This window comes from Heterocephalus glaber, unplaced genomic scaffold (assembly GCF_053883595.1).
Source record: "Heterocephalus glaber isolate CG9 unplaced genomic scaffold, H.glaber_assembly_v1.0 deba00000942, whole genome shotgun sequence".
Lineage (NCBI taxonomy): Eukaryota > Metazoa > Chordata > Mammalia > Rodentia > Bathyergidae > Heterocephalus > Heterocephalus glaber.
Genome location: NW_028258174.1, coordinates 680,709 through 706,132, shown reverse-complemented (window position 1 = coordinate 706,132; position 25,424 = coordinate 680,709). Strand labels below are relative to the sequence as shown.

The window sequence follows — 25,424 nt, the reverse complement described above, 5'->3', positions numbered from 1 at the left end:
AACACTAAAAACAAACAGGCAGTTTTAAGTGTTCAAGTTTAAGAAGGGACATTATTTTTTTAACATGCAGTTAGCATGGAACCATGAACTCGGTAATGAAGTGGGAGGCATGAAAACCACTTGCAAAGGACTTTTAGAATTATTTCACTGAGGGCACTATCACCTTTCTAGATGTACTTCCTACTAATATCTACCAAATGAGACTCAAATTTATTTTGCCTTTCCCTTGGAGACAGGTTAGCTTCTGGAACACCTGTGGACAAGCAAGCAGACTCATTTTCACCTCTCACTAAGTTAACTCTTGGGGCCCATGTTATGCCACCATGATCCTGGGTTTCACACTAACAATGTCCAGGTTAAGTTCATTTTAAATGCACAAGTAGCAAATCTACCTCCCAGGTTCAGATCTGACAGGGGGAAGTGGGGTGCAGAGCATTCCTTGTGGCATTGCTCTGTTAAGATACTGAAGCAAATCTGATGCCATCAATGAACTCCACTTCCCAGGGCTTCCCACCCCCTGAATTTACACACACACACACACACACACACACACACCCCACACACACCACAGAGGCAAAAACTAAGAAGGCATTTCAGAAATTGAGTCTTCTCTGATACCTCCTCCCACTCATGTTCATCCACAAAATAAATCACAAAAGCCCAAAAAGCTAATTGGTCTTCCCCTACTTACTAGCGCTTGAAATGCCTTTCTTAGAGGACACTGTTGAGTTATGGGAGATACCAAGAGCACTGCCATCATGGAGATCATGCTCTAGAATAGTCCCTGAGGTGGGGAAGATTAGGGCACTGTGACTGGTGCTGCTGGAAACAGAAGAGGGGTGGTGGCAGGAAGAAGCAAATTCTGTTGCTAAAATGTGGTCTGGGGCCATCCCTATGGTATAGGTTAAGATGATGCACACTGGCTCTTCACTCAAGACACTAGACAAGCACTGGTAAAGCATGAACATTTATATTTAATTTACATTTTGACAATTAACACATAAATAACAATGTAAACCAGTATGTAAACTTAAGATGGTTTGTTGGTCTAGCAAAGTAAAAAGTCAATAACTTTGGTCAGTTTTAACTTTGAGTAGCGGAAAAAAATAAAACCACTGTTAATTGTGGGCTCAACATTCCCATGTAAGAGGCCTAGGAGAGAAAGACAGATGGTAAGAGAAACCAAGAAATCTTTTTTTATTAAAAACTCAGATGATTCAAGACTACAAAAGGAAAATAAGAACACATGGGAATAAAAAGCATTTGGTGTCTGTGTGATGCTTTGGTTTACTTACAATTAAGAACTATGCTTGTCAAACACTGATACATCAAAATATCGTCTCTCTCAGGCTGGGGTGCAGATCAGTGGTACAGTGCTTGCCTAGCACGAGAGCCCTAGGGTTGAGTCCTAGACAGGGTTGGGGGAGATTGTCAGTCTTGCTAGTTACAGGAACAGAGAAGTAAGGCTTTTGTGTTTCCCTGGATGTCTTAAAATTTGTTGTTTTTGCAGATTGACATCAGTTGATGTTAACAAAATATTAAATATATAAAATAGAATGAATAGTACTGTGCCAGTATTTAGGAAGGAGAGAGAAGGAAGTATAGTGGTAAAGAAATAGGTTTTTATTTGTGACTTGACTGTGACCACATAATCATAATATTGCAAAACAAAAAAACACAGCTGTCTCAGGTGATCCTTAATTTAAAAAAAAGTGATAAATTTCTTTCTCCCTGGTTGTTACGTAGTTCTCACCTCTGAAGAGGTACCCAAGCACTGATCTGATTATGAGGTCATCAAGTATATGAAGCAAAGTCCTGGAAAGATGGTATTTGCTTGTTTGGATTTTTGCCCTCAGGAAAAGTAGGTTCTATTACATGGCTTGGCTCACAATTTAAGTGGTTATAAATATATATACACATGGTATAGTGGTATAAATACATTTATAAATATACATCATCCTTTGCTACACCTTGAATGCCAACAGGTAATCTTTGGACTTGGCAGAGTAAAAGGTAGAACAATAGTCTACCTTTTTGGAGCACATTTGATTTCTCCTCTAGAGTAGCAAATCATTAGATAAGATATCACTTCCGGCACTACTGGACATACTGAATGAGGTAACTGTTGTTGAACAACTTTGCAATGCCCATTCATCTTCTATTAAATTAACCATAAAATGTAAAAGCAAATACTGAGGAAAATCTGAGTTTTACAGAAAAAAAAATACAATTGATGTGTTGGGGATAGGAATGTTCATCACCTGCTTTTACCCTAAGATGACCAGAATACCCGTTTTTCTGTTTACTTTTTAAGTGTGGCCTGAGCCTACTTCAAATCCTTCCTGGAAGAGCACCACATCTGTGCAATTTTGACGTAAAAACACAAAAACTAACAGCAAAACACTCAGAACTCAAGCCCCCAAACTGCACACATACAAAACCACCTGTGCTTTGGGAAATTTTCTCAGTGGTTTGTCATATTCACATTTTCAGATAATACATTAGGATTCAAAAGTCATGTGGCCACTCAGAAGGTCCTGACTTTGGGGATGGTGTGAGAGGACCCTACTTTTTTGGAGAATCAGGTTGGCAGAGCTTTCCTGTCACCTGGTAAAATTGTGGCTAGAAAAAAAAATAGGAACTATCAACATTAAACATATAAGATTCCTTTTCTTGTTCCTTCTACTCAAGTTATTATTGGGTAATTCTGCACATATACCCTCAAGTTGTACAATGCTGTTCAAATGACACAATCCTATAAATTAACACATCAACTGTAACTTTGGCAATACCAAAATCTCACTTGAAACCATTATTATAGAGAAGTTGACTGAAACAATGTATCTGTCTACTAAATCTTAGGTACTTAAAAAGATGTGCAGAAATTATCTACAAAGAATGGCCACAAGACAAAAATACATTTGTATTCAAATTACAAGTAATCTTTCCAGTCACTGTAAACTTTCTTAATTATTGCTTTTTGAGTGATAAATTGTATAATAAATTATGAAGGATTATCATTGAAAAAATAATTATGATTAGTCAATAGTCTTAGTAATGGGAAGGCTATGCAAACATATCCACACAAATATTCAAAATACACAGGTTCAAATATATGGACATGGGTGTAAATAAGTATATATAATATGTATATATATGTATGTATATATATATATGTATATCAAGAGAGTGAGTTTTTGTCTCATTTATACCCTGAGATTTTAGTAACTTTGGAGTCCTTCAGTTCCAGAGAAGTGAGGAAAACCACTTGCCACTGGCAGAGCTTCGCAGATCTGGAGCTATGTACAAGCAATTTGCTATGGGCACCCTGATTTGCCAAGTCATAACTTAGACAAAGCAAAACAATTGTTTTCTGAAACTCTTAAGGATCCATTGGTTCAACTGTCTCTTGCTTGACCTTGACAGGTACCAGAGGTAGTGGGCTGCTGTGGGGCAACTTCATGAGGGACAGGTCTGATGACTCATAAAGGCTGCACCCTGAGGAGAGGAGTCCATTGCTCATGTTTCTTTGCAAAGATACTTTCAGGCCACTTTCTTCTTTCTCTTTTCTGACCATGGCCAGAATTTCTTTCTCCACCACTGAGGTCACATCAATGCTGTCCTCCATGTCCTCAAGCCGGTCAGCATTGTCACTAATGTCAAACTTCTCGATTTCTTCATTGATTCGGGTCAGGTCCTCCAAGGGCAGCCTGTTGGTGGGGGCCACAGGGCAGTTCCCCTTCAGGTGGACCTTGAGGCTGGAGAGATGGATGTAGCTCTTATGGCACTGGGCACACTTGTGGGGCCGCTCCCGGGTGTGCAGTCGCTTGTGCAACTTCAAGTGCACAAACTGGGTGAACTTGGCAGGGCACACCTTGCACTGGTAAGGTTTCTCTCCGGAGTGGAGTCGAAGGTGGGTCTTGAGATTGCTGGTGCTGCTAAATCGCTTGTGGCAGACCTGCGGTGTGGGGCGGAGAAGGGAGACAGGGAAGACCAGATTAAGAGTTGCCATGGGAGGGGCAAGCAACAGGCCCACACCCAGCAACCCATAGGGTGCTGTTAAGCAAACGGGGATGTGGGCACACTGCATAGGAGGTGTGATTTATTTCCTCTGCCATTTTCCCACCCACTGGAAGCTGGCCGTGTTGTCATTGCAGCCTGTCAGTGGACACAAAGTACCAGCCAGCCTCATAGTGCCAGTGGCCCACAGCCACAGCTGGCTTAAACCAGGGCTATATGCCATGAGAAGGCAACTCCACAGACATTTTCTACAAGGACCATGAGTTCTACTCAGGAAATACTGCCCACCTGGCACTCATGTGGCTTCTCTCCTGTGTGTACCAGGTAGTGTTTCTGCAGGTGGGCAAGCTGCGTAAAGCCCTTGTTGCAAGTCTGACATTTGAAAGGCCGTTCTCCACTGTGCACTCTCAGGTGGACCTAGGAAGAAGCCGCATGTGTTAGCTCTGCTTGCAAGCTGCCTCTGAGACCTTGTGTTTCTGCTCAAAGCCTCAGGGGTTTCAGAAGCATCAAGACAAAGTCTTTTAAAGAGGACAAAGCTCTAGTGTTTTCAGAATGCCCTGTTTTGCCTGAACTAAAAGAACAAAAATTTCTGGATAGAAGGAACTTTACATTGATCATCTAAGCCCAAACTCCACAGTTTTATTATTCAGGAGAAACTCTGGAGAGGGGAAGTAACTTGTCCAAAGCCACAGAGTTAGCAGTGGCAAAAGCAAAGTAGCACCCACATCAGCAGAGCCCAGACAGGTCTCTTACTGCTGTAAATGCAACTGTAATCTGTGGGAAGGGAGCTGAGCACAAACACAATGGGCACTCATGGGCACAGGCACAAGCAGATGATCAGGCTGCTCTGTAAGAGGCCTACCTTCAGATTCGAGAGCTGGCCGAAAGTCTTGGCACACACGTTGCACTCATACTTAATCTTGCCATTCTGTTTCTTCAGCGGGTAGGGAAGTGTCTTATAGCCAGTCATGTTTCTTTTGTTTTTAATGAGATTCATGGCTTCATCACTGCTGGGGGTTGCCATCACTGCTGAGGTAGCATTGGGTTGTACCACATGTTCTGCCGTGGCAGCTGTTCCCGCCGTTGGAGACCCACTCGTGGGGCTACATGTCTTGTCCTTCATGCTGGCGGCTGCCCCAGTAGGGGAAAAGGCACTGCAGAGTGCTGGGACAAATATGTCTCTGGGGTGCTCAGGAGGAAGCAACCTTCGGGCCCCATCCGAGGGCAGGGAACTCGGAAATGAAGCTGGGCTGAGCACAGGGTGAGGCAAGCTGCCCCCGCCCAGGAGGTTACTATAGACAGGGTACAACCTAGGGAAGAGGCTGAAGTTGTTGATGCCATTGACGTTGCTCATAGCACTCAAGCCATTGCAATTCATGCCATAGGGGGGTAGCAGGAACTTGGGGTAGTGAGCATTATAAGAGGGGATGAAAGCTGGTGAGAGGTGGGGTGGGGGTGGGTATCCAGAGTAAGAGCCCAGACCTTCAGTGCCATAGGGTGCATTCAAGTAAGTGTAGGAGTCCCGATGTTCTTGAGAGCCAGGAGCCAGTGGAGACACAGTGTCCCCTGGGCTGCAATGAGGGCTAGAGCTTTTCAGGCTTTGGTCAGGGCTGCTTCCTGCTGAGGGACTTGGAGTTGTGGAGGATGGAATGGGAGAGTGAGTGATATAAGTCGGTCTCTCCATCCCATAGGCTTTCAAAAAGTCTTCCGGCAGAGGGCCCCGGATGGGGTACACTACCCGAGGATAAAAGGGCATTTCAGGGCTCCCATTTTTCCTAAAGTCATCCATGTCCTTTTCTGAAGCAAGGGGTGAAATGTTAGAACAGTAGAAGTCCTTCCCTTTGGAGGGGCTGGAGTCCAATTTCAGGATTTCTCTCACACTGTACTCTCTCTTTGGGACATTCTTTGGGCAAAGTTCAGTTTTTTCAGCACTCGGTTGCTTTGGGTTGCTGTTCTGTGTTTGAGCTGAAATAAAGAAAGGGTGATCACTCAAAGGGGTACAGAGAACTGAAGTGAAATCACCAAAGCTGCTCTCTGAGAAAACCTGAGCACCACCCAGCAAACACAAACTGCAGGCACCTGGCTCCTAACTCCTCTCACTCTAGAGGACTCTGGGCCGCCCACTCGGAAGTGCTGCTCCATTTCCTCCTCAGCAAAAGGGAGACAATGGCAGTATGGACAAAGCAAATAGCGTCAGTTGGATGATCTTGTTTCCATTAGTACAAGAAAAATGCTGTTCAAGGTAGAACAAGATAGCATTCATTAAAATAGGACGGAAAAATACTAGGGTGGGTGGGTTGTCACAGGTTAATAAGTCATTCTGATGTTCACAGTTTACCTAAAGGAAATCAGCACACCCTGCAAACTAGATGTGAAAGATTAAGACTCATTTCAAGTAATAAACAGTCATCAATTTTCAACTTGATTCTTGTTTAATACAGATTTGATAAAGCCCTGTTCAAACCACCTATGCCAAGCAGATTATGGATATGGATGCCTTATGCTGGATTGGCTGGCAGCACAAACATTTCACTAAGGTTCTCGTCTAACCAGGCTCCCAGCAGTGCTGTCCCCTGGAATCATGAGGCCTGACAGTCACTTCTGCCAAACCACAACAGGTACTTCCTGAGCCAGTTCAATTACTTACAGCACTAAAGAAAACACAGGCAGCTAAGAGGAAAGCATTTACTCCTAAAGATGACATATCTTACTTGGTAAACAGACTATTTAGGAACAGGAACAATGAGGATAGTTCCAGACTATCCATGTCATTGCCAGGCCTATCACAGAGCAAATGAAACCTTCAGGGAAACACAGGGTGGGGTGGGTGGCTGAAATCTCTTTGCTCAGCCTTTGTAGCAACCAAAAGTAAAACACCTGATGCTCAGTTTGACCTCTGGTTTCCAGAGGGTGGTCACTCAGGCCAGCACACCTGCCTTTCGAAGGAGGATTCGGACAGCACTGGCCACTTGGGCATGGAGATGCCTTGAGTGGCCTCGGCACCAGAGGATGTATAAGGTTCAAGAGAGTACATGGAAACCTCTGTCCAAGTGTCCTCTAGCTTCTTATAGACTGTCCTGGCTTGGTTTAACTGAGAAAGAACTCCAGGCTTGCAACTGGACAGGTCTGGAGATGAACTGTATGGAGCTCCAGAATAAACTCCTCAAATTCATTCTCCAGGCTGACAGACTTGAGGAATTCAATTCCAGTTTGAGAGCCCCTCAGAGAATGTTATCTCCTGCTGGCTGTTATCAGTTACTCCTCGGGCGAGCCAGAAGCCCCAGAATAAACACTGGAACAACACTATCAGGGAAGATGCCGATCAGAGGGCAGTGATGGAGAGCTTGTTGAGGGAGAGAGATTTCTTAAGCCACTAAACCAAAATAAATATCCCTTATCACGCCAATATCAGTCTTTCAGTGAGGCACAGCAGGCAGGAAGTTCAAATTGTCACTTTTGTTTTTTAAAGCTGAAATGGTAAAGGAAGGGTAAGACAACTAAGCTGAAAAACTGAAAGGCAAGGCATTTTAGAGCCACAGGGAAGAATTTCATGGAGAGAGGAAAAGAGTGATTTAGAAGCATCCTCAGGTGGAAAACAAAAGGATACCACCTAGAACACAGAAACCACCTCATAATTTTGTGTCATTTTAATGTAGTAAATTACATCTAAATCTCATAATTTTTTCATTGGGTTCAATAGTTCTGTGGTCCTAAATTTCAAAAAACAAAAGCCGTAAGTATATGTTTAAGCCTATTCACAGGACTGTTAGCACATTTAGCCTTGTGTTTTTAAGCATCTTAATATTATTCAATTATGGAACTGATATAAAGGTAATGATTGAGCCAATAAAAAGTCAGAATTTTATATTTTTCATGCAGTAGTACCTGGCCAATAGTAAATCCACAATAAATGTTTGCTATCTATGATAGCTTCAGAAAAAGTTAAGATATCTTATTCAAAAAGAATATCCAGTGCAAAATGTTAGCTTCTCCAAAGTGTTCTACAGGTAGAAATTGAGTTTATATGAAGATAATTTTTTAAAAAACTGTCCTTTAGCAGCTGAGTAATCAGGGAAGCTAGTGTCATTTCTGACTCTCCCACTCAGCAGCAGCTTGAGTTAACACGAAAAAGAAAATCAAGATCTGTTTTTGTTCTTAAATCTTAAATGGCTGTAGGTGGATGGAGTCATTTCAAGAGTGAACTGCTTCTGAAGGCTCTGAATGGCTTAATTATGCCGACTCACATTTTCGATCTATAATAAGAACCCCCAAGACTACAAGAGAACCTAGAAGTTCTGCAGTAGGCAAAACAAAGTCTGTTTTCAACTGAAACTGAGAAAGCAGATTAACATTGAGAAGTCTATAATTTGGTCAACTGTTTTCTAGATTGGGTAGGTTAGATACATAGCAAAAAAAAAAAAAAAAAACCAAACTCAGAGGGGTAGGGGCTTAAATAGTTCTTCTACTCTTTTTCTTTTCTTTAAAAAACTGTCATTTGTATGATTTCTAGCCACTTTTCTTGACTTCATTTTGCTTCCCATCCCTTCTCTCCAATTCCACCATTGGAACCCCTTGTGTCATGGAAGCCTTCACAGAGATTTGGGCATAAGTCTCTACTGTGCTGTACACATGGACAGCCAACACAACTTATTTGGAGGCACAATCTGCCTATTAGGCCTGATGAAATAGTGGAAATTTTCATGATCAGAGTCTCAATCATCAGCTGCCACACCTAAGACAACTGGTTTCACAACTGGCAGCACGAGTCCTGCTGTAATGTACTGGTTGATTATTGTTAACTCGCCTTTTTTTATCATAAATACTGGATAATGAAGAGGTGCCTGAAAAAGCTAAGCTGCCATTTAGAAAAATTCTGCTTAAATAAAAGGTGCTATTTGAAGGAACAGTGGTGTCATTTTACACTATATATGAAAGTTGCTTCTGAAGACAAAGAATAAACACTTGAATCTTAAAATACAATGCAAAGCCTTTCATTGGGAAATAAAAATGCCAGGCCTTTAAAACCTTTGACTAGAACAATGGATGGGAGGTATGCAAAAAAGTTTCTTCATGGTTGTTGGGAATTCACCGGGGTTAGGGTGGTCACCTAGTGGACTTAACTGTTTTTAAAAAGCAACAAAACAAAACAAAACAAAAAACCCCAAAGACATTCTGAATGCATAACTGATTAAATTCAAGGTATGTAAGGAGACCTTCATGAGGAAGTGGCTTGCTAGGCTGAGAATGTCAGAGGGAAGCAGCACACTTTTCTATGATGCCTTGATAGAATGTGTGTTCCACAGAAACTTGACTGTGCCTGTGTCTTTTACCACCAGGTCCTTAGCGACAGGCTGGGCACATACAGATACCAAAACAGCAGAATGGCTCCTGGGGTGCTCAGGCCTAGAGATGTGCCAGAGTCTCAGGGAATGCCTAGGAGAGAGGCACAGGAGAAGAACTGCCCTGCCCACTCAGATACCATATCGTGCTTGTGTAGAAAACCAGTTTGCTCCCATATACCCCAAGATCTTTCCCTGAAGTACAACAGTGCACTGTGGGTGTGTCAAGGGGCATGGACACCAACTTATGTGATTCTCTCAGGGAGGTCGGTCCTGACCCTTACAGCTTCAGATTTTCAGAATACCATAAAACAGCCTTAGGATCCTAAGGGATATGGAGCAAACTGATGAGCACAAAATGAACACCTAGTGGCTGGATGTCTGGATTGCATATGACTGGATAAATAATTGGTTTGTTAACTGGTTCTAAAGGTGAAGTCAAAATTCCAACTTATGTTAAAATTTTGGATTTGTCCCAAATGTCTCAATGGTGAAAATGTGAACTAAAAGAATTTAGTTTTACTTCAGATAAAGCAAGTGAGATAGCATATGAAAAATTCATGGATCTGGGTAAAGGATAACTGGGAATTCTTCATACTTTTCTTGAAATGATTCTTTAAGTTGGAAGTCTATCAAGACAAAAAGTTATAAAACTTTCAGCGTTTAGTTTTAACTTTTGACCTAAAAGTAATTCATTTTAAAAACTGCTGTAAAATTAAGCCATCTAACCAAGAACACATAATCATAGTTACAATCGAGGTGAGAATTTTACATTAATTCTTAAATTGCTCATAGAGATCACTTGAGAATGATTAAAATGAGGGAGCTTTTTGCAGAGAGAGAGGTCATGACAGCAATTTTAACCAAATAAAAAAGTAAAAGCTTATAAACCTAAGGAACTGACAATTTGTCAAGATAAAGTGATAGGTGGTTACTGTAATACTGATTAGGAGATCAGGTTAATTAGTTTTACCATAAGGAAGGAAGCTAAGATATGAAATCTTTAGGGTTATTCATTTAGAATATTTGAAAAACCATGACAGAGTTTCTCTTGAAACAATCTTAGAATATTCCACATCAAACCATGACTTTATAATCAAATGTATATCCCTACAGTATTTCAACATACATTTTAAGCACCCACAAACAAGAGCAATAGCCTACATTTTCAGCATGTCTGTACCAATCTCTGCTACACTCCTAACTGCTCCCATTTTTTGGATAAATTAGAATTGGACTTGTATTTTTTTCTAAAAACTTTCTGAATTCAACACTCAAAGCAGTTCTCTCTCTTATTTTAATGGTCAAGCTTCATAATAGGGAAGAAGACTAAAACTTTTTTCCTCTTCCTAGTCCCTAGTTTAAGCCACCTACTTAGTGCAACAGATGATGAAGCCATATAATTAACCAACATGTTATTAGCTCATAGGGACAGAACTGACATTACTAGCATTAAAATTTTTTTTTGTTCTGTAATCCACTTACTGAGATTAAGCATTGTGAGCTCTCCAGGATAAGGGTAGTGAAGCCTTTCTGCAAAGTCCCGACAATACCACACAAGAAGTTCCTGGTTGGCAGGGATGGGCTTAATGGTGTAGAAGTAGATGTTCATCCCGTTCTGACACGCAGCCAGGTTTTGCTCCCGGGCAGAGTGTGCTGGATTCACATAGCGCATCCAGTTGCTCTTCTCTTCATTAAAGCCGTCAATGAAGTGGTGAAGCTCCCCTCTGGAATAGATCTGTCCAAAAGAGAAGACAGACATAATGTGAAAGGAAGTCAGCCCAGAGCAAATGGAAGCTTTCCCGGCACCTCTCAGAATAAACACAGCCAAGTAGCATGTGTGATTTCTGCTCCCCTATTACCTAGCTAAAAAAGAATCAGATCAATTAGGCCACAGTAGTCTTGAATCAGCAGAAATGAGGGCGGAAACAGCTAAGGCACATTCTTGTCGATTACCTTTTCCATTTCAGTTTTGTCATCTTTTAATATTCTCGGGGGGGGGGGGCGGGACAGAAGAATGAAACAAAATTTCATTTAAGGAGCAGCCTCAAACAGATTAAACCATCTCAGAGTACTAACTTTGGCTTCAGCAGTGACGGGCAAATGGGCGTCACTACTAACTTCAGTTCCGATTGTGCTGACTTTTAGTGCTTTGAGTCACTGGGTAGAAGAGCAGGCTGGCAGACTACGTCAAACCGAGTCTCAGCTTTTTCTATGGCCTCTGTACTTGCTGTTTCCTACACCCCCGCCCAAGGCTTAGACTATGCAAACATCCTCCACCCCCAACCCTCCGAGTCCTAAAGTAACACTTGTTCATATAAATACTTGGAACCTTGCCTTTTTGTGGAAACACTGGGTGGGGCAAAGGTGAGCTTCACCTGCCATAACAAAGTGAGCCCCGGGACAGAGGCCAGAGTTTGACAGTCTGCGTTCTGAGAAACCACTTTTCCTCTTGATAAACATGTTCAGCCTTGCGCTTTTCTTTCAAGCAAGAGGAGGGACGAGAGATCCCCTTTATCTGGGAGGAGGCTGGCCAAGAAACCAATGCCTGCCTTTTGGAAATTTTGGAAAAAGAGTAAGAAAAGGGTTTGATTCTTGAAAGGCAATCCATAAAGAACAGAGTTTGTCCTCAGTACTCCTTCTGATTAACAGATATACACAGGGAACATGGTAAAAAGGCAGAGGTGAGAGGAGGAACAACTGAAAACATACTCAAGCTACATGATAAACACACTTCTTATTTTTCCACAAAAAGCTTCTTCTCTCCTTCCTATTAAGAGGTGCACCACCTTTTCTTCAGACAAAAGCTCTTCCCTTATACATACATAATTAGTACCTGGTCACCTGCAGTGTAGGTTAGGGCACTTGTTCACAGAAGAGATTTTGCTCCAACAGGGCTTTACTTAGTCACACACTGACTGTATTAGTCTACAAATCATTTCTGTATTTCACTCAAAACGTTATCAGAAATAAAAAAGGAACCCTGTCCCTTTAACATGGGCAGTAAACACCAGAATCACTTTCTTTTAAGAGTAACTTCCTGTAAATTGTGAAGGGGGAAATACATGTGGCTTCATCAAAGCAGCTTGTGAGAGCTTTTGCGGTGTGTTTTGTTAAGAGAAAATGGAACAAGGCTGGGTGAATTCGGCTATCAAGAGGGGTTTTCAAGTTTGTTTACTCTGAGATGTGCAAACTTCCAGGAACATGGGGTTCCATCACTCTTCTACTCTTCATAGGGGCGGAAACTGCTTTCTAAAGCTATTCCAGTCAGCCTTCCATGGACTACAGTTTACTGTATCCTTACTTAAAAACACAACCGTCCGATGCCATGAAGTCACACATCCCCCCATAAGAAAATAAAACAATGCATGCGTAAAATGAATGCTGCTGCCTATCACTTCACCACGTTTCCATTTATTATCAAGAAGATTAAAACGTGCTGACTCATAGTACAGTTACAAGAAATGTCACTGGTTTCTCAACTCGAGCATCCCTTCTCTTTGACTGTGTAATTTCATGAGACTTTTTCTTTCCTCACAACAGATGTTCACATTCCTGCCAGCAAAATCAGGATACTTTTAATAACATGTGAGAAGTTATCAGCTACAATAGCCTTTGCATGTGAAGGACGACTGACTCAAATAAATCCTCTCCAGGAAAGCCTTTCAGTTACTTATGGTAAATCATTAAATGCAACAAGGAACTGGGACAGTGATGAGAGTCTTAGTTGCTTCTTATCTTTTTCAAAATGACCACATATTCATGAGACTTACACTGGATTGTCTTAATTCAGATCTTTGACTCCTAGGTTACTCTACACCTCTGTGGCTCACATATGAGAAGCATTTATTGGCAATAAAGGTAAAAATACACTTCAACTTTTCCATTATAAGCCAAGGAGTGGCTATATTTTGAGCATGAATAATTATTAATATTAACTAAATTGAGAGCACACTATAGTGAATCTGTAACTGATCTCTTTCTTTTTTTGGTACCAGGGATCGAACTCAGGACCTTGCGCTTGTGAGGCAGGTGGCCGCACCACTGAGCTAAATCCCCAGCCCAATGTAGCTGTTCTCTTTAGCTTGGGAAATAGAAAACTAAATTTCTACCAACACCAAACTTCCTGGATTAAAAAAAAATTCTTAGCAATAGCTTCTGAATAATCCCTTTCACAGAAGTCGTTTATATCTGTCCAAAAGGTATCAAGGTTTCTTTAGGCAAAAATGTCAGCCAAAGCGAGCACAATCCAATTTTGGTTGTTACCGTGCAGCCATGGACATTTTATGTAAGTACATATAAAAACTGCCTACTAAATTTAAGTGAGCATCTCTTTTCTAATTGAGGAAACTATCCCAGAGACATCTAAAAGAAGAGGAAGGCAGTTTAACTTTTCCCTGTTCACTTCTAATGTAGTCTTTTTTTTTTTTTTTTTTTTTGGTACCGGGGATCGAACTTGGGACCTTGCGCTTGCAAGGCAGGCACCGGAACCACTGAGCTAAATCCCCGGCCTAATGTAGTCTTTTATTCAGAATTCCATCTCAGTTCACCAGTGAGAGCCTTCCCTCCCTTCTTTTTAGTACTGGGGACTGAACTCAGGACCTCACATGTGTGTTGAGGAAAGTACTCTACCACTGAGCTACATCCTTAGTCCTTTAAATTTTTTTTGTTTCATTTTTAAGATAGAGTCAAATGCTACACTGCCCAGGCTGGCCTCAAACTTTTGATCTTGTCTCAGCCTCCTGCATAGGTAGGATTTCAGGTGTGCAACTGCACCTGCTTTAGGGATGTGGGTATAGTCCTTCCTAACCCTGATATTCTAAAGGAGATTGTTTAGGTCGAATCTTTTGGCTGGATTCTATAGAAAAGCTTCTCATCTTGAATGAATGTCACCATTTCCCTTATACTATGGGAGTAACTTACATACTGTCAAATTTAATAGTTGTATGGTAAAAATGGATTTAAGTAAGACCAGGCCTGCGGTACTTCTCAATTCCCCTAGCCCATCTTCCAGTCATTCTTCCTTAATGACATTTCTTTTCAAGATAATTCATTTATGATAACTCTTCCATTCAGTTAGTTAACTCAGCAAGAATCAAGAAGGGGTGAAATCTAAGGCTTAGTGACTCATTACTACTTCCTTGCAGAGAAATGCAAATGAACCTACCCTTGAAGCAAGTAACAAACTGTTTCCTTTCCTTACAAAGCTCTATTGAGTTGCAAAAAAATAAGACTCACATATTGTCCATATCTCTTTTCACTCCAACCTACAGGCTGCATTTCTGGGGATGAACATTCAACCAGTTTCATTATACTTGCTCAGAATTCCCTATTTCCACGGGGACCAATACTTGTAGGTGAACCCCAGTGTTTCTGAGCACAGGTTGAAAAAGAAAATGATCCTGTTCTTCTAGCTCCAGTTTTTCCTAATACTGAAGGTCTTCAAAAATTTTCCTGACTTACCCGCCAAAAATATTTCCTGTTGGCATTCTTGGGAACTGTATCGCTGGTGTAGATTTCACCTATTAGAGGTCCAAATCGTGTTCCCTTTGGTATGTATTCTTTACTCACAACTCCAATAACCTAAAATGGGTAAAACACAAAGAACAATTACTTTTACTGTAAAATGTGAACCAATGTTGTTATTTCAACTAATTGAATCCTCAATTGATAATACAATCAACACTGTGGAGCTCACTGTAAGGTGACCACATAATTAACAGCAAACTTCATCTTTGGGGAAGAATATCTGAAAGTCTAAGATCATGAGGAGCAAATACTCAACCAAGCATTAAAACAGTCTAGAGAATTATGACTGAGGGTTCTTTCCTTTTATTATTTTTCATGCTAGAAGATACATAAGATAACTATTCTTAGAAGAATAAGACATTACAGAATTAGATGGTTAAGATTAGACTATTTCAGCCCTGTTCTCAGTTTCCTATTTTTCATTCTCCCTCAAACCATAAACATAGTGTGCTTGAGGGGAATAAAATGGTTTTAACCTCAGAAACCAAAATAATGCTCTTTAGTTGTTCCACAAAGACTGAGGGAACCAGAAACCAAACACTTTTTCATTTCAGATGAGGTCCCTGCAACTCCCAACAGCTTGTAAGTTTTCTCTAATAGGAGAAAAATCTTTTAAGTAACTATGGTCTCTACCATCTTCTACTCAACTGTGGTCAAAGCCCTCCTTTGAAATGGAATTTATACTGAGGGCAGTTGGGGGTTCTAAGAGCTGTGGGTTCGGAGATCTGAGGAAATGACTTTCTCAGACTGCATCACTCATTTTGATTTTGTAGGGCCTTGCTAAAGAAACATGTTAACTATGTCAGTTCCTCCTTGATCGTAAATTTCTCTTGAAGGACTTAAAAAAAAAATCACCAATCATGAATCAGGAAGTAATTTATCATTATTCAAAAGAACTCTGAGTAGTCCTTTACAACATTTTGCAATTACAGTTTTGTTTTTTATTCTCACTTTCTTATGTTATTTTCTTCTGGCTCAAAACAATCTATGAATTGCTTACTGAGTATCTTACTGAAATGGATCAAGGTATGGGGGTGAGGTAAAAGATAGGTTTTATTTCCAGTTTTTACTTTCCCTGGTGGCTCTTGTGTAAATGTATACCTAAAATAGCAGGTACAAATCTGTGAATCAACAAATGTTTGGGTGGCTCACAGTGGAATTTAAGACTCTGGTTATGATACACAGTATATGGGTACTGCAGTGCATCTCATCAGGAGTTTAACTGCTGTTTAAATAGATACGGAATGCACACCTATGTGGTTGTGAAAGACCAGACTTTCTCATGTAAGTTTCTTATCAGCAAATTATTTTTAATAAATAATTCAGGATTCAATATACTAGTGAATGGAGCAACTCAGACTAGAAAAAGGAAAAAAAAAAGAAGAAAGAAAATTTCCTACACCTAATACAAGTTGAAACAAGGTTGGTGAACTACAGTGTTATTTTTGGTCCTTTATGAATTTCTGGCAAAGAGCTGAAAAAAGCAGATGTTCATTTCATTCTCTTCCTATGCCTTCATTTACATCTACCTGCCCTTTCCAGAAGAGTTCATTATTGGTACTTTTTAGCAGTACAACTATTGTAAACAGGAGCATCTCAGAGTAATCTTGATAAAATATCTAAATTTTAGACTGACTTATTCAGAGGCTCTTAGCGTTGGACATATTAATGAACCTAATTTGGAAAATTCATGGAATTGACATCTATAACACAAAATCTGTAAACATTCACATTTAATATCCCATAATATTAAAGTGACAAACAGGAAAAACAAATAATGCCATTGGTTGGTGAGCCAATAATTAGTAGTTGATATTTTCAACATATCCACCTTAAAGCCGTAATTTTAAGAAAGGTACTCAACTGGTCTATCAACTCTTGTTTTAAATTATAGTCTCCTGCAGACTGTCTCAGGAGTCAGAGCTTGATTACTAACAAGGAGCATTACACTGAGGTCACAGTGTTTCTTCCGATTGCCATTCTTCTACAGAATGGTCCTCTTGGTTTCCGGTCACCAATTTTATACTAAGAAAACACACATTTTCTTGTGGCCAAAAAGCAGTCAACTACAATCCTGTTTTTCCAACAAGGGAATGTGGAGAAGGCACAGGCCATCTAACTCCTACTAAGCACAACTATGGATTAGTCACTAGGGAAGAGTTGAGCTTGACTGTCGCATGAATGAGAACCCTAAATTCCTATTATATACAGAGTTGTAGAGTATAAACTAACATCTAGAGATAAATAGGACCCTAAATCATGGAATTTTGAGGTTGGAAGCCCTCATGTAGCTTATGACCCTCCTATATACATTCTAAGTCCAACACATAATACACAATAAACATCTTCTTAAATCCATGTCTGAGATATTTTTCAAAGAGGACATAAAAGCTACAAGTTTTATGGTGCTTGCCTATGTAACTTTGGAGAGGGGACAGGAACCTGAGTTGAAACAGGTCACAGCTGTCCCTCTGGAAGACCTAAATGTGTATTTTAGCCAACCTCATCTCCCTGACTCATCTCTTTACATTCTATCCTTGGAGCAAGCAAACATTACAATGACACCTGGCAGAGCCAAGGATTTCACAGTGCTAAAAAGGCTAATTAAGAATGTGTTCACCTAACTCAGGAAGGAAAATTCAGTGGAACTGACCAGGGTCCTAAAGAATTACTGTTGAGGACAGACTGCTGTGTGGCTTCTATCAGGAGAAGAAATGGGGCTTCCTCAGGGCCATGCTTCATCAGCCCCCACAGGAGCCCTTCATGTGTGGCTTTATGTGCTGAGTAGCACCCTCTGGCACTTGGGCACACCTGACTCTGCCAGAGGCCTGAGCTGGAGAATACACTCAGATGTATGCAACCTCCAGATAAAAATCAAGGCTTCTTTTTCATTTTGCAAAACAAAGGAGATTATGCAGTTCAAGATAAGTAAAACAGGCGTGCTTGGTAAGAGTTTGACAGTAAGGACAATCATTTTTTGTTTGTTTTAAAAGCAAATAGCTCCCTTAGAGGGTATGCGCAAACACACACAGAGCAGTGGATTTTAAGCAGAAACGTTATTCAGGTCTAAATGTGGTCTGAACATCTTCACCTCAAATTATATTAAAACTATTTTTTATTACTAGCTATCTTCCTCCCTCTCCATGAATCCCATCCCACAAAAGTGACTGGTTCAATTAAATTCTATTTTGACCATAAGGTATGTGCACTGAGAGGACTAGAACTCTACAATGGACCAAGACTTAAGCCTATAATTCACCCCACTTTTAAAAGAAGTGGAGTGGGCTGGGAGATAGTTCAATGGAAGAGCACTTTACTAACATGCTTAAAGTCCTGGATTTGATCCCCAGTGCCACACACACACACACACACACACACACACAAACACACACACACATGACTTTAAAAGGAGTGAATGGAACAGATGTTTTGGAAAGATTTCCTCCTTTATTATCTTCATACTGAAGGAAACATGGTAATGCCTCAGTACATCATCTCCCAAATAAAAGAGTTTGAAGAAGGAATTGTATGTTATGGCTCAAGATACTTTTAGAGGTGGCTGGAGTTAATAATGGACTTCAGTCAGAATGGACACGGATCTGTCTGATGTGTATCAGCCCCAACTTCAGGTCACTCACAGAGGAGCCACAGTGCCTCCGGAGGGCAGCAACTTGGACTGAGGGGAGAAACTTGTACAGGCTGCTGCTTCTAAAATATAAATGTTCAAGTTGATTTATCTGTAGACAAGTATTCATAGATTATTATTTTAGGAGGATGGGGGAAAATCCCCACAAAAGAATAACCCATCAGTTTAAAAACTTTTAGAAGTTTCGAATAAGATGTCTATATTTGGTTCTACATTCTGGAAATAGGAAGTAAGAACAACCTCAATAAAGGTGCAAAACGATTCTAAACTAATCTAAAAATGAAGGTCAAGATCAGAAATATGGTTTGTATGTTTTGTTTTTAAACTAAGAAAAAAAGGTGCTGACACATAGCATAAATTCATAATGAAAAATGATCTTGTTAAAAAAAAATTCCCCAGTATGTCAGCACAACAGTACATAATATCACTTCTTCTGCTATTTAAATGAAAACATTTTTAAAAGGGCAAGATAAATCAGCCAGGTAAAACCTACATGTCGAAAGGCTTTCCCCCTATATGGGATTTAAAAGAACTAAGTGAAGAATACTAATGTAAACATTTCATCAATCCAGAAACTGTTTTGTAGCTATCATGCCATCAGTGGCTCAATTCTACCACCCTCTTTCACCACCAAAAGGGAGCTGTCCTTTCCCAAAGTTCATAAAGAAAGGAAAAACATGAACAAATTCCAGAGTAAGCTTTGACTGATGACATTCAAGTTTGTTTTCTGGTTGCTTTTGTTATTATTGACTGAAGATACAATATCCTCTCTTCAAAAGTTTCAGTTAAATAAAATATAGGGACTAGGATCTAAGAATCCTGGTCTTCTATGTTACTTTTGAAGGATCTTGGTTGCTTAATATATTGCAATAAGAAGTTATACATTCGGGCGGGGCGGGTGGGGGGGGGGACGGGACCAAAGCATAATAAAGGATCAGTTTGAAATGTTAAGGTTGATAAATAAACCCACAGTGACACCAAGAGGGGCTGGTGTAACATAATCCAGAAGCACTTGCTAGAGAAGTCAGGAGAGCTGTGTTCCAAGTTCTGCATCTCGCTCTACCTATAGCCTCTGGGTAAGTGACTATCTCTCTGAACCTTGGACTGAATGATCTAAGAGCATAACGACTCAGCCATGATTTTCAGTAGAACGAAGAAAACTGAAAAACATCAGCTAAGAGCTAAACTGCAGAAAAAAACATTATGATAACAAGCCAGAGATGACCCATAGAATGGAAATCTTTATTTCAGTCCCAATGGGCTGGAAAGGACAATCTAATACAAATGAACCTTGAGAATAGACCAATATTTGGTCAAATCTGATGTGGGAAAAAACCACAACACACTACACCTTTTAAAGCCACAGCCAAAGCTTAAGCAACCAAACAAATGCTACATTGATACTGAGAGCCACATATTAAAGAGACTTTCTATGAGAAGAGCATTACTCTCAGGAAGAGGTATAATTAAGGCTGACCCCTGGGGTTAAATTTTTGGTAACATTCATGTACAAAAGCAATTTAAATTTTCATTTTTATGAAATCTTTTTATAACATAAATTTTTCCTCTCCCAGCAGAGGAAAAAAAAAGTTGAACTTCAATGACGCTCAAAGCAGAATTGCTCTATTTAATTTTAGACAGCTGTGTCTACCCCCTCACCAAAAACATTGAACTCAGACACACAAACAGGAAAGAGACAAAGTGTTTCCCAAACAGGCTCCCGGATTCCTACAAATGCTTGTCCTTAGGGAAAGGGGGAAAGTGACTGGACAGGGCTGTAAAGAATAGCCCCAGTGGCAAATCCTGGACTTTTAGAACAAATGATCCCCTTTCTACTACTTTCTGAAAGCACAGAGCTGACAGCAATGGAGGGAAGTAGCTGAGGGGTAGATTGCTTGAACCTAGGCCAGCAGTAACTGGAGAGAGCAACTGCAGTAGCCAAATTCTCAAAACAAGAGGTGGTTCTGCCAGTTATTTCACAGCTAAACATCACGCCTAGCTATAATTGTTATATAAAAGGGTAAACACAAATCAGTTGCTCATTTCAAGTTTAGGTTTTCAGCCCTTCTGAAACAACAAAGAGTGTACCCACTTCAGAGGCCATTAAGGAACTGGCGTGCCAGCCCAACCAGAGCAAAGGAGCTGTGACAGATAAACAGTGGTTAGTGAAGTCATCCGTACAGAGGACACTTTTACGTGACCCTCTTCTCGATTTATGCCATCACTTCAGTTCATAAACACATCAAGGTTTTGAGAATAATTTTAGAACCCAGCTAATAAAGCTGGCTCGTTAAAAAGAATAAAGCCATCTAATGACCAAAGGGAAACAAAAGAAACATTAAATTTTTTTTCTAAGAAAAAGTTTCCTCCCTTGAAAGACTGTATAATGGAAGACCAGGACATGTAGTGTTTTCCCAAGGCTTGCTCACTGACAACATTGCCCACCCAACAAGCCAGCTTTTTCAAGACACGTTAGTTTGCCAAAAGATTTAACTGTTTACTAATTAGTATGGAACAGTTTGAAGGGTGGAGGAAATGAGAAGGACTTGACTTAGGGAAAGAGAAAGCCAGGAAAGAAGTTAAGAAGGTGATCAATTATTTACTGATATTTATAGATTCTTATAGTTCTTCGAGGGTGTATACAAGACCTTGAGGGCAATAGGGAGATGTGGCACCAGGTGCCAACTTCTTTCTTCCTCAGTAAACCAGGGCTTACCTCTTTGCTGTTGGTAGCACATTTGAAAAGAAGATTCCTTGGTAAGGATGCTTCTGCCTGAACTAAAGTCGCCCCATCGGCACCAGAATCCCAGGGGTGGTCATTCACAATGTATGTACATTTCTCTTCAAACTCAGCCTCTGTCCACAGAGTCATATCTGCATCTTCCATGTCCATTTTCATGGTCTCCTCAGTCCCCTCTGCCAACCCTTGAATCTTCACAAAGCTGGAGCTACACTTGGGGGCAGCCTGGAAGAGAAGAGAAAGGCCTTTAATCCCCATTGTTCTGCCCATTCCTGTGGCTCACTCCAAGAGGCTATGACTAATACAGTAGTCTGAAGACTTGAAAAGCAGATGAGGAGTGCTGGGTACAGTTGAGTAGGAGCCAAAAAGACATATAAAGTAGATTGCCTTTATCTACAGTTTTAAAATGCTACTCTTAGTTTTTTAAAAAAGTGCGGCAACCTCATTGTTAGAAAAATGAATAAACACCTTTGAACTATCACTATCCCTGGCTTTACCTCTCAGGGCAGAAAAATGTTGTGGGCGATTGTCCTGTGTCCCAGAACGCCTGGGGTCATGGCCGCCAGACCCTCAGCACTGTGGAAAAGCTGCCTCAGAAGAGTGTCACAAACAAGGAGAGGAAGAGGAAGGAGCTCTGTCTGCCTCTGAATGAAGCTAAAAATGGAAAGCGCGTGTGGTAGCGGAACCTTGCCTGCCTTTTCCAAATGGGGAAGATTGAACTTTCCCACCAACTCCCAACACAAAACAACTTTCAAAACAACTGCCTTTCCATCCCGCGCGCTCTTTCATCCTCTCGAAGGGAAAACCGAAAAGAGATGCATCCTGCTAGCATCACTGAGCTGCAGCCTTTCTGAGATCTTTTAGACCACAGGGAAAGAGGAAGAAAAGTGGGCAAAGGGACAAACACCCCACAGTTTGTTTGGACCTGGGGGCACTGCACGCCAAATTGAAAAAGCAAAAACAAAACATAAAACCACTCACTCAATAGAAATCCCTGAAGAGAATTCCTTTAGGAACCCTCAGCTACAAATAGCACTTTCCATTTAAATCTGAAAGCGTACGGATTCCCAGAAGTCACTGATGTGCTACAGTTTACTGTAACTAAACTTGTAACAAATATAGAGGACTCAAGAGAAGAAGCACTGCTTCCACTGAATTAAGGGTATTCCTAAAAAATCTACCCTCACACTCAGGAAAGGTGCTTTCCCAAGAGGAAAGGGTAAACATTTCTGCAACGTATTCCCACACAGACGTGCTTGACAGAGTAGAAATAAGGGTATCATTTCCATGTAAGAATGTGTACTTGTTAAAATGTAAACAGACTGTGGGAGTCTTTCAAGGAAGTTTTTATTTTCTTCCATTTCTTTTTCAAATATGCTTTTTGTTAAAAAAAAAAAAAAGCTGGATAGAAATTTTCTTTACCGTAGTAAAGATTTAAACTAGTTTATTTTAATGTATTTCCAACATGGAGAGTCATGAGTCATGATGCCCAAATAATGGTAAAATAAACTGAAACTGAAAAGTTAAATTAACCCGGAATAGTTACTTTGTCAGGGGGTTTAGAGTGGGCAGGAATCACTACTGAAATTTCAACGTAGTGACAATTCTAGAATTCAAAGGGTTAATGATAAACGTTGACAGTAGTAAATACAAAAAAGTAGAAGCATTTCTTGTTTCTACTGTCACTACATCAAAGAAAAAAAAGGAGGAAAAGGAAAGGAAAAAGGAAAGGAAAAAAGTTTTCAGATCAAATTTTTTTAAAAATCAAAATCAAAATCTAGGCTCCTTACCGAGATTGTACCCACACGTTTTTCCAAGCAAAGATCCAACATCTGCGACGGGTCTCGCTCATGTCGACCCGGTCCGCATTCTCCGCGACCCTCGGACGCGCTCGCTCGGCGCTCCCGGCTTCTCCGCCGCCGCCCGGAGCGGGCTCTGGCTCCCGCCGCCGACAGGTGCTGCCGCTCTTGCCGCTCCGTGACACTGGAGGGCCGAGCGTCCCGGCAGCACTGTCTGTGTCAACCGGAGCGGCGGCTCTTTCCCCTCCCCGCAGCCGACAAGCGCTAATGAGCCACTCGTCTGATTCACTCCTACCAGGGGCCGGGGGCGTGGCCATTACCTGCGGAGCCGCTGGGCCAGGGCTTTCCCCCAGATCTCGAGCTGCCCAGCTTCCTCTCTCCGCAAATGAATTTCAACATTTACTTGGAATCGTTTTACTTCCCTTTGAAGGCGCTCACCCTCCACGTTTGCTTGGGCTGCACTGTATTCTAAATGCCCCAGACCGCCCTGCTTCCTGTCGCAGCAGAGCAAGGGGGTGCACACTCCTTAAATGAAAGAAACCTAAAAACTAGTAAAGCAGTGTGCAATTCTTCAGCTCGAACTCACGGTTACAGAATACACAAAACTTACGTGGAAAGAGCAAGTTAAATTGTTTCTGCATCTAATGTAATACAAGGTAGCTATCTCGTGCTCAAATGATTGTCTATGATAAACAAACACCCCTCCCCAACTTGTAAAATTCCCTCTCTCCTGCTAACTGAATATTCACATTTGGTAGCACTAACTTCCTTCTTTCAGCTATTCGGTAAATAGGGAGATGGGGGAAAAGTCATAATCTTCCAGATTTGATGTTGTTGTTCCTTTCCTCTCTTCCTCAAACCCACAAGCAGGCTTCTGAAGAGTGGAAGTAAAATGAGGAGCAGGGATGGTTTCACGGTGAAGGGGAATACTGAACTGATCACTGCACACAGAAAGGGGTTGGAGGCACTAATTAGTGGGGCTTGGGCTGAGCCTGGCCAGCTCTTCCTCCAGCCCCAGTCCTCCGCTGAAGGAAGGACATCCTGTGATGATGGCATACAATGTCCTGTTTGTTTATTATTAAGAGCGTGGACCTTGCATTCCTGCTTCTCATTACAAAACAAACCAGATGCTTTACTTCCTTCAGCAAGGAATCTCTAATTCAGAGAAACAATGATGCAAAGGGTCCATTTATAGCAAGCACCCCATTACAACTGCTGTTTAGCTCGCTGAAATACAAGTCTTCCACTTTCCCGCTGGCCTTGCCATAGGTAGGGGTATTTTTTCTATTCATCTCTCCGTGACCTCAGTCTGCTGTCTTTTCTAGTATTGTACTTTAAATACACGTGTGCATACACACCCACCCACATACACACCTCCACGTACACACACCCGGTCCCAACCTAATGATACCAACTTAGTCATACAGTGAAGTGGACATTTGAGTTATTTGTTTACAGGAAGAAACGAAACAAAGCAAAGCAAAAGCCCAGCTCAATCATAAAGATAGGTCTGTTTATCTTTAAATTTTCTTTCAGGAAACTTTTCTAGAATTTTTTTAGGGGGGTAGGATGTAATAGATTACATGCCAGAAAGTGGTATGCGGGTCTAAAGTCCTTCTTCAGTGACTCAATACGGAGCTATTAAATTCCCACTAGGGGACATGAGCAGCACACGCTCCCTGCTGGAGGCGAGGCAGGACCACCTGTCATTGCACACTATGCCAGAGGGGACGCTAGCACCGAGAGGAAACAGGACTTGTAGCTGGCTAATGTGCTAGGGGTGTAAAACTGAATGAACAATTCCTCAGAGCCCACAGAGGGCTCCAAGATCATAATTAAACAAGAAAAATCCAGCCTTCTCCAGAGGGTTTATTAGCTGATGCTGAGTCAGTGCCACAAGGGACAGAAAAACAACGTAGTCATGTTGGAGCCGCATGCTGTTCACAGTCTCTCCGGCAGGTTGGTTAAAGAGCATTTTCCTTCCCTTTCAGAGTCTACCTCTGTTCTTGGGCTGTGTATACCGCAAAAGTGCCCATGACTCAACCATGATGGAGTAAGGAGACAGGCAAAAGCTGATATTTGAGGTGAGGAGAGGGCTATTTTGAGCCAAATATTTGCTTTAATGACTAGAAGATGCCAGTGAATCAACTCACTGTTAATTAATATCAGCCTGTGCTCACCTTCAGAGGTGGTGAAATGGGCTTGAGTCTAGGGAGGACGCAAACATCAAATACCAGTGTGGGGCTTAGCAGGCAACCCTAAAATTAGTTCCAGGTGTTCCAGCTCAGCTGGAGAAGACTATGAGTGGAACTTTAAGGAAAGTACATTTTGAGACAGAATGTTGGAATATA

The 25,424-nt window shown here is 41.2% G+C and overlaps 1 protein-coding gene across 3 annotated transcripts; it reads right to left on the bottom strand.

The window, feature by feature from the left end:
• Positions 1–959: 959 nt before the first annotated feature.
• Positions 960–23,280, bottom strand: Prdm1 (PR/SET domain 1). Of its 3 annotated transcripts, none has more exons than XM_004855443.3 (7): positions 23,065–23,280; positions 21,251–21,499; positions 14,823–14,942; positions 10,845–11,097; positions 4,883–5,985; positions 4,309–4,437; positions 960–3,958 (listed from the first exon to the last, which is right to left on the bottom strand). In XM_004855443.3, the coding sequence occupies exons 1-7, from the start codon at positions 23,104–23,106 to the stop codon at positions 3,383–3,385; spliced, it is 2,472 nt and encodes an 823-aa protein (XP_004855500.1). In that variant the 5' UTR covers positions 23,107–23,280; the 3' UTR covers positions 960–3,382. The 3 variants fall into 3 exon arrangements, with proteins under 3 accessions (XP_004855500.1, XP_087064816.1, XP_087064815.1); XM_087208690.1 differs by lacking the exon at positions 23,065–23,280 and adding an exon at positions 21,772–23,026; XM_087208689.1 differs by lacking the exon at positions 23,065–23,280 and having other exon boundaries at positions 21,251–21,762.
• Between the last annotated feature and the right edge of the window lie 2,144 nt (positions 23,281–25,424).